The sequence below is a fragment of the Baudoinia panamericana genome (assembly GCF_000338955.1).
Source record: "Baudoinia panamericana UAMH 10762 unplaced genomic scaffold BAUCOscaffold_6, whole genome shotgun sequence".
Lineage (NCBI taxonomy): Eukaryota > Fungi > Ascomycota > Dothideomycetes > Mycosphaerellales > Teratosphaeriaceae > Baudoinia > Baudoinia panamericana.
In genome coordinates, this window is record NW_006911262.1 from 373788 (window position 1) to 389042 (window position 15255).

Genomic DNA, 15255 nt, shown 5'->3' on the forward strand with positions numbered 1-15255 from the left:
TGGTAGGCGTGTGTACTATACTACCAAAAGAACTCACAAACATGTACAGCAGATGCGCTTCGAACTCTCTCGGCCTTTGCTTCAGCCGTCGGGCGAAACTATAGTCAAGCTGGAGCTTCACCCATCAGCTAGCTGGAAGACATTCTTGCAGCTGGTAAGTCTTTTTGGATTGGAGAACGTCCGCTAACTCGGAGCAGTGAGCCGCGTAGGAACTTTTATATGGAGTAATAAGCGATGCAGAGTCGGACAGCCTATTAGCGCGAGAACCTTTTCAATAACAGGGATGTTCTTGGACAGACTTGCGTAGCAAATTCATTATTTCAACTACTCAAACGGGCCTGCAAGTCCTTCCACGCCGCGTCCTCCAGGCTTCCTTGAGCGACGTTCATAGCCACAGCTTGCAGACTCGCCTCACGCTCTTCTAGATCGTCAAGGAAAGCACTGAGCTCCTGCGCCGATTGCTCGTCGGGCACGCCCACTTTCGTCTCTTCGTTCGGCTCCCAAAGAATCTCGGACGTCGCGATCTGAAGACTTAGCGCATTCGCCACCGCTTCGCCGACAGACTTGGTATCCTCCGGCTCCGTCGAAACCACTATCCTGCCTTCCCCATCGTCCTCAACGTCCATAGCACCCGCTTCGAGCGCGGCATCAAGCGCCTCCTCCACGCCAACGCCCTCCTTCGCCTCGAACACTATCCGCCCTTTCTTCCGAAACAAATAACTACACGGCGTCGCACTGCCCCCATTCTCCTTCATGATCAACCGCACATCTGCCAGCGTCCGCAGCTTACTATCCGTCTCACACTCCACAATCACCCCCACATTATTCCGCAGAATCCCCTCGACTGTGACGCTCTCCAGACTGGCACCACTGGTGCTCCGACCCTGTCCCCGCGCGATCGCGGCTTCGATTGAGGTCTTTGCGAAGCCTTCGCGTTTGGCTTTTGTGATCAGATCGGCAAGACGAGCGTTGCTGTTCGGCTCCGGGCCGAAGAGTTTGGAGGCTGTGGCGATTTCTTGGGCGAAGATGGAGCGCGCCCGGTTCTTGGCGGCGTCGGTTTTCAGTTTGTCGTGTTTGATTTTGGACCAGCGGTTGTGGCCGGAGTGAGTTGGGGGGCTGGTGGTGAAGGGACGGCGTTGGTGGAGGCATGATGGGCACGCTTCGATTGTTCGATACGACTGGGATATGTAGTATCTGACGTTGTAGTTGAGATATGATGATCGCTGGAATCCTCTGCTTGGCGCCATTGTAAGAGTCGTGCTTCTAGTTGCAAGGAACAGCTGTATTGCATATATGCACGCGAAAGTTGCAACTACCGAATCGGGACAGCCATGTGGTCCGTGCATCGCATATTGGACCCTTATGTGAGCACGCGTTGCTCGAATGTTGAAGCCTTGACAAAGAACATACGATACACTGTCTAGCCACACATTATACACCTTACTCGACAGTAACTGCAACGAAGGCAGTGCCAACTATATTGGCCACCGAGCGTAAGCTTGAACGCAGCAGGGAGCCACGGACATTGTCAGCCGCTGGGAGAATGAGGGATGAGCACAGCCAGAGATGGATACCGTGCTCCAAGGCCAGAAGACCCATACGCCGACAATGACGACTTGGATCTGGACCAGGACGAGCTTGACCCTAGACCCGTGATATCATCACGCAAAACAAGTGCAAGCCGCATTAGCCTCGACTTTGGCGGACGGATACCGCTGCGCAACCTGCGCTTCGGCGGCAGACGAAGGCCGAAGGATGAAGATGCGGAGGACCGAGAGGCGCTGGTTGGTGGCGATGAGAACGCGCGCAGAAGCAGCGCAGGACAGGATGGGAGGCCGGAAGGTTTCACGAGCGACAGCGGCGTGAGGCGCTTCTCACAGTCACTCTTCGATCTTGGTGAGTCTGGGAAGGGGCGCAAAGGCATATGGCGCTTCCTACCTTTTGCAGGCGGGAAACGTGGTCTCCCTCTGCCATCAGCGGAAGCGGTGGAGGAGCCCGAAGAGGACCATGACCCATCAGCCACCCGCTTGATCTCCGTGGGTCGAAAACAGGCAGCACGCTTTCCGCCGAATGCCGTCAGTAACGCGAAGTATACGCCTTGGTCGTTCTTGCCACGGACGCTATGGAACGAATTCAAGTTCTTCTTCAACATGTACTTCCTGCTCGTCGCACTGTCGCAGATTGTCCCGGCGTTGAGGATAGGCTATTTGAGCACCTACATTGCGCCGCTAGCTTTCGTGATGGGCATCACTCTGGGCAAGGAAGCATACGACGACATCTATCGGCGAAAGAGGGACCGCGAGGCGAACAGTGAAGCCTACAAAGTGCTGCGATTTGAGGATGCTACCGCAGCGGCACCGGAACCTCATGGCAGCAAGAAGAGGAAGATCAAGAGCATATCTGAGCGCAAACGCGGCAAGCGAAGAAGAGTGTCCGATGTCGACGGTAGGCTGTCGGACGGCGAGCGCGAGGAGCTAGCTACGGAGGATTTCTCAGCGCCTTCCTCAAGCGTACGAGAAGTCATTAAGCCGAGCCGTGATCTCAAGGTAGGCGACGTGCTGGTACTTGGCAAGGATCAGCGTGTTCCCGCAGACGTCGTCATACTGAAGAGCTTCTCTACCGAGGCAGCTGCGATGGAAGATGAGGATGCGGGCTCGACTGGCGGCGTTTCGGATGCCTCGACGCTTGTTGACATGGGCGAAAATGCCGCGCAACCCGCCAAGCAGATAGAGCAGGAAGCTGCTAAAGGCGTAACCCTAGACGATCAGACGACTACCGAAGACGCATCAGGCGGCGGCGAAGCGTTTATACGCACGGACCAGCTGGATGGCGAAACGGACTGGAAGCTGCGACTTGCATCGCCGCTTGCTCAGACACTGCCGGCTAGCGAATATATTCGGTTGAAAGTGACTGCTGGCAAGCCCGATAAAAAGGTCAATGAGTTTGTTGGGACCGTCGAACTCCTGCCGAAGTCGACTAGGCAGCCTTACGATCCACCGGTTAGCAAAGATGTCAGCGGTGAACAACCGCTTGATGCCGCTACGCGACAAAATTCAAGCCCGTTGAGTATAGATAACACGGCCTGGGCGAACACAGTGCTTGCTTCGTCAACCACTGTGCATGCTATGGTAGTCTACACAGGCCCGCAGACACGCGCCGCATTATCAACGTCACCTTCGAGAAGTAAGACCGGTCTTCTGGAATACGAAATCAACAGCTTAACGAAGATTCTATGCTTCTTGACCGCTGCGCTGTCGGCATTACTCGTACTGCTCGAGCGGGTAGAGGGGCTCGATGCCAATCAGCGGAAGTGGTATGTCGCCTTCATGCGCTTTCTAATCCTTTTCAGCACAATCGTGCCCATCAGTCTCCGGGTCAATCTGGATATGGGCAAGTCAGTCTATGCGTGGTTCATTCACCGTGACGCAGGTATACCGGGCACGGTAGTGCGGACAAGCACTATTCCGGAAGATCTGGGCAGGATTGAGTATCTGTTGAGCGACAAGACTGGCACACTGACCAGGAACGAGATGGAGCTGCGGAAGGTTCATGTCGGTACCGTGAGCTATGGCGGTGATGCTATGGAGGAGGTGGCAAGCTACGTTAGGCAAGCATTCGCATTGTCGGAAGGCGCACCCAATAATACTCTCTGGACGCCTTCAGTCGGCTTCGGTGGATTGGACTCGACAACGCGTACACGAAGAGAGATCGGTACGAGAGTCAGAGACCTGGTGCTTGCGCTGGCGCTGTGCCACAATGTCACCCCTACCACCGAAGACGGTGAGAATGGACAAGCGATAACCTCATATCAAGCCAGCAGCCCTGACGAGATTGCCATCGTGCAGTGGACCGAGGCCGTGGGTCTGCGGCTGGCGCATAGAGACCGCAAAAGCATCAGCTTGAGATTGACGCACGACGGCCGCATTGTCGTGCGAGTGGCGATACTCAATGTCTTTCCTTTCACTAGCGACAGTAAGCGCATGGGCATCATTGTGCGCTTCTTTCGCGATGCCGACGGGAAAAGTACGGATGGTGAGACTGTCTTCTACCAGAAGGGCGCAGACACAGTCATGTCATCGATCGTTGCGGCGAACGATTGGCTAGATGAAGAGACTGGCAATATGGCGCGCGAAGGCCTGCGGACGCTAGTTGTCGGTCGCAAGAACTTGAGCCGCGAGCAATATACGACGTTCAGCAAAGCCTATGCTGAAGCAAGTCTGAGCCTCAGTAACCGCGATGCTGCGTTGGCACAAGTTGTGAAGCAGCATCTCGAGAGCAAGCTTGACCTTCTAGGCGTGACCGGCGTCGAAGACAAGCTGCAACCTGGCGTCAAACCATCACTCGAGCTTCTACGAAACGCGGGCATCAAGATATGGATGCTAACGGGTGACAAAGTCGAGACGGCACGTTGTGTAGCTGTATCCTCCAAGCTTGTAAGCAGAGGCCAGTATATCCACACCATTGCCGGCCTAAAGAAGAAAGGAGCGGCACTCGATGCGCTGGGTATGCTGCATAGCCAGCAGAACGCTGCCCTGCTTATCGACGGACAGAGTCTGGCCATCTATTTGAAGCACCATCGCGAAGCTTTCATACAAGTCGCCGTCCGCCTGCCGGCCGTGATCGCGTGTCGCTGCAGTCCTACGCAGAAAGCGGAGGTTGCGCTCTTGATTCGCGCCTTTACCGGCAAGCGCATCGCCTGCATTGGCGACGGCGGCAACGACGTGTCCATGATCCAAGCCGCTGATGTCGGAGTCGGCATCGTGGGCAAAGAGGGCAAGCAGGCCTCGCTCGCAGCAGACTTCAGCATTACGCAGTTCGCGCATCTGACGAAGCTGCTGGTATGGCACGGCCGGAATAGCTACAGGCGTTCCGCCAAGTTAGCGCAGTTTGTGATGCACCGCGGTCTGATCATCAGCGTCTGCCAGACCGTCTTCAGTATTGCAAGTCGTTTCGAGCCGATCGCTCTGTACCGTGACTGGCTGCTGGTGGGCTACGCGACGGTGTACACCATGGCTCCGGTCTTCTCGCTTGTGCTCGACCGCGATGTGGACGAAGGCCTGGCCAATCTGTATCCCGAGCTATATAAGGAGCTTACCACTGGTCGGAGCTTAAGCTACCGCACCTTCTTCGTGTGGGTCGCTATCAGCATCTACCAAGGTCTTGTCATCCAAGGCGGCTCAGAGGTGCTGGTGCCAGACTACTTGGATGCGTCTTCGCCCAACATGCCGCCGTCGACAGATACCGTAGGCTTCAAGCGCATGGTGGCAGTCTCTTACACGGCCCTGATCGTCAACGAGATCTTGATGGTCGCGATTGAGATCACAACGTGGCACCCGATAATGATCTTCAGCATAGCGGGAACAGCGGCTTTCTACTTTGGCAGTCTGCCCTTCTTGGGCGAGTATTACGACCTAGGATACTTGCTGCGTATGAGCTTTTGGTGGCGATTCGTGGCGGTTACGGCTGCGAGTCTAATACCAGTGTATGCGGGCAAGATTATACGAAGGACTGTGAAACCGCCCAGTTACCGCAAGATACGAGGTGTGTAGGAGTATTATATTGTACAATATTGTTACGTCACCTCAATTCAAGGGTGTTATCAAGCTACATCCCAATCCAGTAAACCCTTCGAGGGCTGTGCCTTTCGCTTGTGTGAAGCCTTTATCTGGAGTACATTCATCCATCATTGCTCGTGGTATCTATAATACATGTACTCATGATAATACCCACAGCTTAGGTTGCGCCAGTCGCGTTCAAATTGGCGTTCGGGTAAGCGGCCGCGGTAAAATTGGTAGCGGTCAGGTTGGTATCTCCGGGCACAATATATCGCTTCGTTTTGGGTAAGGTATCGATGAAGCTCTGTGGGAGGTTCAAGGTTTCCCTCACGACTTGCGAAGGCGTTAATCCAAGCCATTGTGCGGCACTAATAGAAGTCAGAGGTTAGCCAAAGTTATGCAACACACAGATGGAGACCAATCAAGTACCTGATGTCAATGTAGCGCGGCGCTTGCAAAACTTCCATGTACACTAGCGGCTCTGAGCCAGTGTTCTCGACGTAGTGTGAGGACGACACCGGAATGTAGCCGACATCGCCTTCCTGGTAATCGAACGTGCGAGAATTGGTAGGGCCCGTGAAAACCGTAACGCGGCCTTGGCCGGCAAGAAAGAAGTTCCATTCGTCGGACGTCAAATGCCAGTGGATCTCGCGCATCGCTCCAGGGTCGATGGTGAACAGGGCTACACTGAAGTTGTTTGCAATTGGGAAAGTAGTTGGGTCGACAATCTTAACCGAGCCGCCGGGGACAGTGTAGGGCGCTTGGGCGGACCAGTGGTAGCTGTACGATTGATTGCTTGGGAGCTCGCCAGCGGGACCGTTTACGCTAGCACGGGCTTCCTCCAGCGTGCCCTCCATAGGCGAGCCGTTAAAGATGTACTTCTGGTCGGAAGGCAGGTTTGCGAAGGTTGAAACGTCGGTCTGGAAGTTTTTCGCAAGGACTTCCGTAGGATTGCGGAGAAAGAGCTCAGTAACCAAATTCGTGTCGTCTTCGGAGAACTCGCCCTGGTTGAAGACCAAGAGGAACTCGACACCTTCTTCCGTTGCCTGGATGCTGTGCGGTACACCTGCTGGGAAGAACCTGTGTAATGTCAGACACCACGAAAAAACATCAGCTGCGTTGACGGAGCTACTAACCAAAGATCACCAGCTTGTAGGTCGTCAACGAACGTTTCGCCGTTCTGGTTCACTGCAGAGATGCGCACGGACCCGGTGAAAATGTACGACCACTCGTTAGCAGAATGCCAATGGAGCTCACGATAGGCATTTGGAGCAAGCCGCATGTCTACACCGGCCATAGCGGTGGCAATAGGAAGCTCGTTGACGTTCTGCTGCCGTGCCCACCCTGGGTTACCGCCTCCAGTACCGGATCTCGTAGATGAGAGACCCATAGGCCACTTCGCATTCGGAACATCGCCGGAATCAGTACCAGGTCTGGCCAGCGCATCTGGGTTTTGCTGCTGGATTGCTTCGTTCCGCGGTCCGGGATCGGTTGCGCCATTTTGTCCTCGTATTGGTTGGGGATTGGGATTGCTTGAGAAGTCAAGATACGGGCCTTCATCGGCGTCGGCCGTCTGTCCTGGTGCTAGCGTATAATCACCGACGTAGTTGCTCGCCGCTCCAGTGGCATACGGCACGCCGGGCCCTAATACGGTCGCAGAAGCCGAGTCACCTGCGTTGCCGAGCAGGCTTTCATCACCATAGACGTCGCCAGAGGAGCCAACCGGGCCCACTGCCGCGTAGGGGATGTTGCTGTTATCGATCTCCGGGCCATTAGGCGAACCCACAATTTGGCCTTGCCGTTTCTGGATCCTGGAGGCTGGCCTTCCTAGTGCGGAGAGGGATAGCTGGGACGCTACGACAGCGACAGTAAGAAAGCGCATTGCGGCTGGACGTGAGCAACAAGGAGAAGATGTGTTCGCGACATAGGAGATGGAAGCATTTCGTAGACTTAGTACTCGCCTTCGGCACGTCTACCGAAGTATGACGACCGATCGCCCAAGCGAGCAGCGACTATACCGACAGGCAATGTACGTCAATGCATGCGCGGCTGTTCGTCCGGCTCATATCGCAACGAGTGTAGCGAGGTGTGAAGTCACTGATGGCAAGAGATCGATGACGAAAATCTTGCGGATTTAACGGCCTGGTCGACTGGGTTCTCCGCACATTCTGACCGAGATGCAGAGCGTGTCTTGTGCGCGCGAGCTGCACAGCTTCCGGAGTCAGTTCCGGGCGAGTGTCACGCTCGGATGAGCTCTCGGTTTGTTCGAAGACTGCATCTAGGACGGGATGTTCCTGTATTGTGGGGCTAACGCTGTCACAGCTGTCAGAAGCGGGAGTATCGGCTGGAGCGGACAACCCTGTTACGCAGACCTGACTGGTGATGTCTGCAAACAGCAATGCCGTGGAGGAGCCGCAGGTGAGTCGGCAGATGTGCCGGGACAGGTCCATGCATCGGAGCTATGTTTGTTTGTGGGGTTAGTACTGACGCGCAGCCCTTCGCTATGTGGCGGTGTAGCTGAGCGTTACTTATTCTTGGGTCAGACATCGAGCCATCGGCTCCTACCGGCTGCGGGCCGCTGACACCTTCGCAGACCTCACTTGCCTTCGCTCCATCACCATGCTCTGTACGACTCCCAGTAAGCTCTTTACCTGCGTGGTATCACAGTCATGAAATACTCTGACACCACTTGCTCGCTGCATTCAAGGTCGGAGCACCCACAAATGTCGGTAGAAAGTCATCTCGACGCAAGTCATCCCTAGCACACAAGAGGTGCCTAATGTGTTTACAACAGCATCTGCCATGCATCGTGTAGGGAGCTAGAGCGGCGACGGACGCGTTGTTGACCATTCGAACGATCGGTAGCTGCATTGTTCGGCGCCGCACACATCGCCGTAGTGGCGACGTCTCTGCTGACATCCTTCCCTTGTTCCCTTCATCAATCTTCCCACCAGCTTCGCTTTTCAGTTTCGATTTGGACTACTACGCGCTTAGTTGTATAGCGCTGTCTCGACTGACGTTTTGGGGGCCATAGAACAGGAAGGCTCTGCAGTGCGTATGGAGTCTAAAGCACCACGTGGTAAGGGAACCTCGTTGCAGCCAAATGAAGTCGAGCAGCTCCCTGGAGCAGCAACGTCTTCTCTGCGCCTTGCTGTGATGAGGATTGATCGTTACAGCATGCGCTAAAACATGGCTGACATGCTGCTGACTTGGCAGAAGGCAAATCATGCTCAACCCCTGCGTTTGATTGCGGTTTGGGCGGCAAATGCGAGCCCGTAAGCCGTACACTTTGGTGGTATAGCTCCATCAACCACGGCAATCCAGAGAGCGAGCCTTAGCGCACTGACAGCCATCACGAGTGGGCAGTACACCTGCAGTAGCGCATCCTGCATGCAGCAATAGGGCTGGCGCCACACAGCCACATGCACGCTAAAAGCGTCGATAGACACAGTTGCTCACTTTATTCGACCATATAGGTGGACAACATGGCGATCTGTTCGAAGGTAATATTCCTCTACCGCACTATCATCGCTTGCGTCAGTCAGCCATGCCTTGCTTACGTTCCCTTGCCGCCTTGGCAGCATGTGTCTTATGCGCCACCACAACCGCCAATGCACAACCTCTCTTACTACGACAGGCGGCTCAAACTTCGATAATTACTGCGTCTCCCGTTCTAGAGTCGACGTCGACTGCTCCACTGAGCACCGTCCGTCTGTCCGTCCAAACAGCAAGCTCGAGTAGACGGGTGACGCCGTCGCAACAACAAACAGTGTCGTGGGCAACTGGTGCTGCAACAAAAACAAACTCCAGCACTGCGTCCACCAACTCATTAGACTCTGCAATCAGCACTCAGGCTATCGCGCAGCCGCTCAGTACGGGGTTGCCACATCCTTTTCGTGGCGTCAATATCGGCAGCTGGCTGGTGCTCGAGAAATGGATGACACCCGACGTATTCTCTGGAACCAATACTACGGATCAGTTCACGTTCGATTCGATCGAGAATGGGAAAGCAAAGCTACAACATCACTGGGAGACGTTCTTCACGGAGAATGACATGGCACAGATAGCCACGTGGGGTCTCAATGCCGTCCGCATACCCATCGGCTACTGGGCGTACGACAACACGGGCACCCGGTACATTAGCGGTGCAGATGCTTATCTCGAGCAGGCAATCGGCTGGGCTCGCAAGCACGGCATTAAGGTACTTGTTGACTGCCACGGCTCGCCTGGTTCTCAGAATGGGTTCGACAACAGCGGTCAAGCCGGTAGCATTAATTGGCAGTCGGGCGATAATCTGCAACGAAGCATTGACATTCTCGTTACAATGGCGAAGAAGTACGGCTCAGTGGACTATGCCGATGTCGTGTTCGCACTCGAGATTGTCAATGAGCCTGCTTCGTGGGCTCCGAATGACTTCAGTGTAACACAACAATGGGCGCAGCAAGCATACAGCGCTGTCAAGGGCGCCTCGACCAATCCTAATTTAATCGTTGTTATGCACGACAGCTTCGAAGGACCTGCATTGTGGCAGACCATTGGTGCTGCCATCAACGGCCCAAACACAACATACACGGATTCGCATTTCGCTCTTGATGTACACCTCTACCAGAACATGATGCCAGATGATTCGAAACTCACACAGCCACAACACATCAACAAGGCATGTTCCGACTGGAGTACAACCGAGTTTCTCTCTCCAGACTCGCATCTCCCAGTCTTTGTTGGCGAGTTCAGTGCCGCAACCAACATTTGCGTGAACCCGGATAACAGCACCATCGGCGGATCTGAATGCACGATTGATGGGTGTCAATGCCTCTCCAACGTCCCCATGGAGGATTGGTCGGCAGGAGCTAAAGTCTGGACGCGGAAGTTCTTCGAGGCGCAAATGCTGACATTTGAGCGGCATGGAGCCGGATGGTTTTTGTGGTCGTACAAAGTTCCTGACGGAGGAGCATGGTCGTTACAGGTCTTGATGCAAGAGCTCTACGACGAGGGTGAAACGATTGGGAGTCGGAAGTATCCTGATGTGTGCGAACTAGACGCTAGAGCGTAAGTGCGAAGGCTGGAGTGACGCCTCTACCTACGTGTAGGAGAGATGCATAGCGACGGAGTTTTGGCGATTTGCGCATAGCGACGGTGTTTCGGCAAATTGGAGATCGGTTGTTGAGCGCTTGGCATAGCGAGGAGATTTTGGCAACGGCGCCAATCCTTCGAAGATACCCATTTAGCATGAGTGTGGTTTGGCGAAGGCGCATCATGTATGTCTTTGATAGAGGTGGGGAATCGCTCCGCAAATCTTTCAACTGGCTGTCTTTGCGCTACGCTATTTGTACATAGCCCGGCGAGCCTGTTCGCTCAGCCTGGTGATGCTATCCGGTTAATGCTACAGTGTGCAGAAAGCGCTAAAGATACAACAGGCAGGACGCTAGCGCTGATTGAGCAAGCATAACACTCCTCGTGGAGCATGAACGCTCCTGGGAGTGTTGGAAAGACACCGTGGGTTCGCAGCAACCAACCTCTCACTCTTCCTAAGAGCGAACAGGCGCTCCGTCACCCCTCGGCGCACCCCGGCCACGTCCACCACGACCTCCCCTAAACTCGCCATCACCGCGCCCACCACGGTCGCCTCGGAAACCATTACCGCGTCCGCCTCGACCACGGTACTCACCATCGCCTCTGAACCCGCCACGACCGCGACCACGGCCTCCTCTAAACTCACCGTCTCCACGACCCCTGCCCCGGCCACGAGGATGACGGTTCGGAATCTGCTGGAAGCCGTCATCAGCAGGCGCGCCGTTCTCAGTTGGAGCGTCAGTCCAGCCGTTGGTTTGTGAGACGGTAGAGTCCGCCGTGGCGGCGTTCGACCATGCCGTCTCTTCCGTCTGACCAGCTGGCTTAAGATCCCAGCCGTCAGCGACTTGGTTGCTGGTGGTAGCTGACTCGGCGGCAGCCGCGGTGGCGTCATCGGCCCAGCTTGTCTTCTCCTCGACTTCCCCGACGGTGATAGCTGGCGCGAGGGCGGCAGCCGGCACATCGACTTCGTCGTTTGGACGCGGCACCATCTCGTAGCTGTCCTCCATGCCTTCCTGAGCAGCGCCAGCAGTGGTGTCCCAGCGGTCGCCGGCCTCGTTACCAGCTTCGTCGCCGGCAGAGACTTGGACTGGAGAAGTGATGATGTCTTCGCTATGTACTGCCGTAACGCCAATGGGCTGTTCGGCAGCATTCTCAATCTCTGTCAAGCCGGCATGGGCGATGGTGGGGTCAGAGCCAGAGGGCACCGTCTCCTTGGCGGCAGGTCCAGTCTCCTCAACGAGGTCCTTGTGAGCTTCATTGACCGAGTCGACCCAGGCTTCTTCCGTTTGGAAGGGTGCATGGTCAATGGAGGCTTGGCGGATTTGGGAGTCTAGCCTATATGTTAGCAGAAGTCTAGCCATTACAGGCTGTAGCGTTGCACATACACTTGATGGGTAACAGTGTGCCATCGGTGTTGGGCACCTGCTCATCAGTGCCGTCAATGATGCTGACGGCCGTATTCACCGCCTTCTCATCTCCACCGTAAACGAGCAGCAACGCGCCCTCAAACGCCATATTCTCGTCGGAGACAGCCTCTTCCTCTGAGTTACGCTTAGCGGCTGCAGTGCGCAAGAACTGCGTAAAGGTCAAGACTTTTTGACGCAGCTCGCCAGCACTCGACTGCAGAGCCTGCACCCTTGCCTCCTCCTTCGCTTTCTCGAGCTCCTTTTCGTGAGTGGACGTAAGCTCCAGCTTCATCTTCTGCATCCGAGATTGATAGTCTGAATCCAGCTGCCTGAATACTTTCACCTGCTCTTCCAACGACTGCACTTGAGCCTGCAGCTGCGGCTTCTTCCCCGCTGCGGCTTTTTGGTCGGCATTAATCTTCTTCTGAGCTACCAGCTCGTCTAACGACACGCCAGGATTCTCGCTGATAACGGTGTCGGTCTTCTGCAGTCCGGCCAGGCGTTTGTTGGTATTTCGTATCTGCTTTTGCAGCTCTCGAATGTGAGGGTGCTCATAGCTGCCATTGGTCAGGTCGCCTGCAGGATCCGAAGCCTCTTTCACGTTTGTGTCTGGTACAGCTGGGCTTTGCACGTGATTAGTAGTGCCGTTGGTGGTAGCACCGGTCTCTGCCTTGGCCTTCTTCTTGCGTGCGGATTTGGACTCGCCGGGCGCTGTTAAAGGGAGGGGGTTTTCTATGGCGGAGTCGGACATGTCTGAGGTGGGATGGGACGTGTGCTACTAAGCAGCGTGACAGCTTTGGCGTGACTTAGGTATGGTAGATTGAGGGTAGGTTGTCGTGGGTGTTGAGAGCGTCGATGAGTGCGTTCTGCAGGTCAGAGTGTTGCAGCTCGTTTGTCGAAGCACGCGAGCATTGATAATTTAAGCTTTCAAGCAGCCGAGATGCCGAAAGCGGCGCAGCGGCCCGATCGTTAGCCGTACAATTAGTCATTGCTCGTGATGGCTTCCTCTAAAGCGTACATTCTTCTGGAACCCGTCTTTCAGCACAGTAAGCTGAGGGTACTTGAAAATGGCTTTACGGACGTCTCAAGCGCTGGTGAAGCGCTCGGCTGACCAGGCACTCATGCCACCGCCACCAACGCGGCGGATAAAGCGTCCTAAGAATGTATTGAAGGAAGATGTCTACTCAGATGCGCTCTCTCACATCATAGCCCGTGACTTTTACCCTGGGCTTCTTGAAACCGAGGCGCAGCAAGAGTATCTTTCCGCGTTGGACTCAAATAACAACGAATGGATAAGAGAAGCAAGCCGGCGCTTAACGCAAGTTATGACTCCAGGGCCTGACGGCCGGCGGAAGATGATGCCGTTCACACCACGAAGGACAGCGGCAATGCTGAGCGAGACTCCGAGAGGATATACGGGTGGAACCCCTTCGCGCACTCCGGTCGACGTTGATCACTTTACGCCCGAAGAGGAACGGCCGAATGTAAATGTCAACATGAGCCTGGCATCTTTCCAGGGGAAATACACCTCGGAAGACAACGAGAGCTTCTACGGCGTACTTGATAAGCAGAATCAGAGACGAGCAAACAAGTACGCATTCTTCCACCACGGCAATAAGATACCGACTGCCCGGCAAATTGCGCATAGGGCGCGGGAGCAGAAGCTTATTGAAGATGGCAAACGACCCAGCATTTCGACGGCTCTGGTGACTACGAACGCTGGAGGCGAAGAACGACTGGCTATAGCTCATGCTCGGCCGTCAGAGGATCTTGATGCACGGCCTGCATCTCTGGACGGGTTCCGTAACAGTGAAGGTCCACGCAACCACTTCATGTTTGGTCCTGAAAGCGTTGAAGACAGTATGAGCACACGAGCTCAAGAAGCTGAGCAAGCGAGTAACGCACCTCCTAAAAGTGTCACTTACACTGCAACCCGCTTCCAAACGGACCGCCTTCCGGCCGAGGGCGCGGTGCCTCCCAGTCCAAGCATCAGCGCAATCGATGCCGCGATCGCCGGCCGTCCCAAGCCCACTGAATCGGAGGCAGGATATAGCGGCGCGGAGACACCACGAGTAAACGGTTACGCATTTGTAGACGCTGAACCCACGCCATCCGAGCTAGGCATACCCGTGACAGACGAAGAGGCCGATGCAGCCGAACGCGAGGCAGCAATGGCATTACTCCCGAAGATTGAAGAGGGCAAGCCCAACCCTTTTCATGTTAGCGAGCGAAGTAAGCGTGAAGAGCTTCATCATAGGTTGGTGGAGAAAGCGGACGCTGGAAGGCGGAGGGGTGGCCGCATGGAGCAGCTAAGAAGTTTGGGTATCACGCCCGGAGGAACGCCAACGCCACGGTTTTCGAGCGCGCCGAATACGAAGAAACAAAGGATTATGACGCCGGCGGCACGGATGCTGGCGGCAAGCCTGGGAACGCCGAAGAAAGAGCGAAGTGGGTTCGATGAGGATCGCGACAACCAGAAGGCGACGCCGAAAGTGAAGCGGATGGCGTAAGGCGAGAGACTGCTTGTCTTCAGGACCAATGCGTGTCGCCTTCTTCTCGTCCGGTCTACGGTGCCAGATACCCTACCCTCGGGCTCTGATGCAAGTATACATATATACATGCAGGCAAGCAACTCCAGGCTATCGATAAGGTCGAGCTCCTGGACTGCAGAAAAGCCACTGTAGGGCGGCCCGACCGAACTTCACTCGGCGGCTCGGGAGTGGAGTGGCACCCGCCTCAAGCGGAGATCTTGGAGCGAAGAGCCGCATTAGCGCACGTGCCGCAGATGCAGGTACGCGGGACGTTGAAGCTGTGCCTTTAGGCGTGCAAGCGCTCCAAAAGAGTCGCTTCTTGATATCGCAGATGGCGGCCGGGCGAAAAGTACCTTCGAAATATGCTCCAATCGTCACAGAGCGAGATGCTACCCATCAATGAAGACAGATTGCCCACCCTCATGTTGCCCCGTCATTTCTCCAGTGCTTCAAGTAGGAAGCGTAGTAGTACCCTATGATGTGTGGATCATATGCTGGTTGTCTTAGCCGTCAACAGCCACCTGTAGTTGACCCTCTGCCTCTACTGCGTTATTGTCGAGATCTCAGCCCTACAGCCTGGTATTCTAGATGCACAATGTAAGTCTTGGCAAAGTGTGGCGCTAGCGTGCACGGACCCGCCCGCTTTCGGTCACTTGGTGCCCACCTCTCTTCGCAGTGCGTTCATCACGC

General features: G+C 55.2%; 7 protein-coding genes across 7 annotated transcripts; 4 read left to right on the forward strand and 3 right to left on the reverse strand.

Annotated features, from left to right (window-relative positions):
• Window positions 1–32: 32 nt before the first annotated feature.
• Window positions 33–1278, reverse strand: BAUCODRAFT_470383 (uncharacterized protein). Its single transcript, XM_007678260.1, has one exon. The coding sequence runs from the start codon at window positions 1245–1247 to the stop codon at window positions 321–323; it is 927 nt and encodes a 308-aa protein (XP_007676450.1). The 5' UTR covers window positions 1248–1278; the 3' UTR covers window positions 33–320.
• Window positions 1279–1399: 121 nt separating this feature from the next.
• On the forward strand, window positions 1400–5623 carry BAUCODRAFT_33659 (uncharacterized protein). Its single transcript, XM_007677863.1, has one exon. It carries the CDS (start codon window positions 1551–1553, stop codon window positions 5547–5549), a length of 3999 nt encoding a protein of 1332 aa, XP_007676053.1. The 5' UTR covers window positions 1400–1550; the 3' UTR covers window positions 5550–5623.
• A 70-nt stretch (window positions 5624–5693) lies between these two features.
• BAUCODRAFT_107856 (uncharacterized protein) lies at window positions 5694–7437 on the reverse strand (the record flags this gene model as incomplete). The annotated part of the gene is made up of 3 exons (XM_007678261.1): window positions 5694–5923; window positions 5985–6635; window positions 6692–7437. 3 exons carry the CDS (start codon window positions 7435–7437, stop codon window positions 5734–5736), a joined length of 1587 nt encoding a protein of 528 aa, XP_007676451.1. The 3' UTR covers window positions 5694–5733.
• A 203-nt stretch (window positions 7438–7640) lies between these two features.
• BAUCODRAFT_470558 (uncharacterized protein) lies at window positions 7641–8469 on the forward strand. The gene is made up of 4 exons (XM_007678262.1): window positions 7641–8031; window positions 8149–8181; window positions 8263–8280; window positions 8350–8469. The coding sequence occupies exons 1-4, from the start codon at window positions 7844–7846 to the stop codon at window positions 8399–8401; spliced, it is 291 nt and encodes a 96-aa protein (XP_007676452.1). The 5' UTR covers window positions 7641–7843; the 3' UTR covers window positions 8402–8469.
• Window positions 8470–9423: 954 nt separating this feature from the next.
• BAUCODRAFT_54961 (glycoside hydrolase family 5 protein) lies at window positions 9424–10515 on the forward strand (the record flags this gene model as incomplete). The annotated part of the gene is made up of 1 exon (XM_007678043.1): window positions 9424–10515. A coding segment is annotated over one exon (1092 nt), but the record flags the coding sequence as incomplete, so codon positions are not given.
• A 345-nt stretch (window positions 10516–10860) lies between these two features.
• BAUCODRAFT_33661 (uncharacterized protein) lies at window positions 10861–12875 on the reverse strand. The gene is made up of 2 exons (XM_007677864.1): window positions 12014–12875; window positions 10861–11958 (listed from the first exon to the last, which is right to left on the reverse strand). Exons 1-2 carry the CDS (start codon window positions 12783–12785, stop codon window positions 11084–11086), a joined length of 1647 nt encoding a protein of 548 aa, XP_007676054.1. The 5' UTR covers window positions 12786–12875; the 3' UTR covers window positions 10861–11083.
• An 82-nt stretch (window positions 12876–12957) lies between these two features.
• On the forward strand, window positions 12958–14792 carry BAUCODRAFT_470491 (uncharacterized protein). The gene has a single exon (XM_007678263.1). The coding sequence runs from the start codon at window positions 13102–13104 to the stop codon at window positions 14542–14544; it is 1443 nt and encodes a 480-aa protein (XP_007676453.1). The 5' UTR covers window positions 12958–13101; the 3' UTR covers window positions 14545–14792.
• Window positions 14793–15255: the final 463 nt, after the last annotated feature.

What these genes read in the sequence shown, in the direction of transcription:
- BAUCODRAFT_33661 (XM_007677864.1), bottom strand. Translation starts at nt 12,785, where the DNA reads ATGTCCGACTCCGCCATAGAAAACCCCCTCCCTTTAACAGCGCCCGGC. An exon ending in CACACTGTTACCCATCAAGT is followed by an intron (nt 11,959 to 12,013) that starts GTATGTGCAACG and finishes CATATAGGCTAG; the next exon opens with ACTCCCAAATCCGCCAAGCC.
- BAUCODRAFT_470558 (XM_007678262.1), top strand. Translation starts at nt 7,844, where the DNA reads ATGTTCCTGTATTGTGGGGCTAACGCTGTCACAGCTGTCAGAAGCGGG. An exon ending in GAGCTATGTTTGTTTGTGGG is followed by an intron (nt 8,032 to 8,148) that starts GTTAGTACTGAC and finishes ACACCTTCGCAG; the next exon opens with ACCTCACTTGCCTTCGCTCC.
- BAUCODRAFT_470383 (XM_007678260.1), bottom strand. Translation starts at nt 1,247, where the DNA reads ATGGCGCCAAGCAGAGGATTCCAGCGATCATCATATCTCAACTACAAC.
- BAUCODRAFT_33659 (XM_007677863.1), top strand. Translation starts at nt 1,551, where the DNA reads ATGAGCACAGCCAGAGATGGATACCGTGCTCCAAGGCCAGAAGACCCA.
- BAUCODRAFT_470491 (XM_007678263.1), top strand. Translation starts at nt 13,102, where the DNA reads ATGGCTTTACGGACGTCTCAAGCGCTGGTGAAGCGCTCGGCTGACCAG.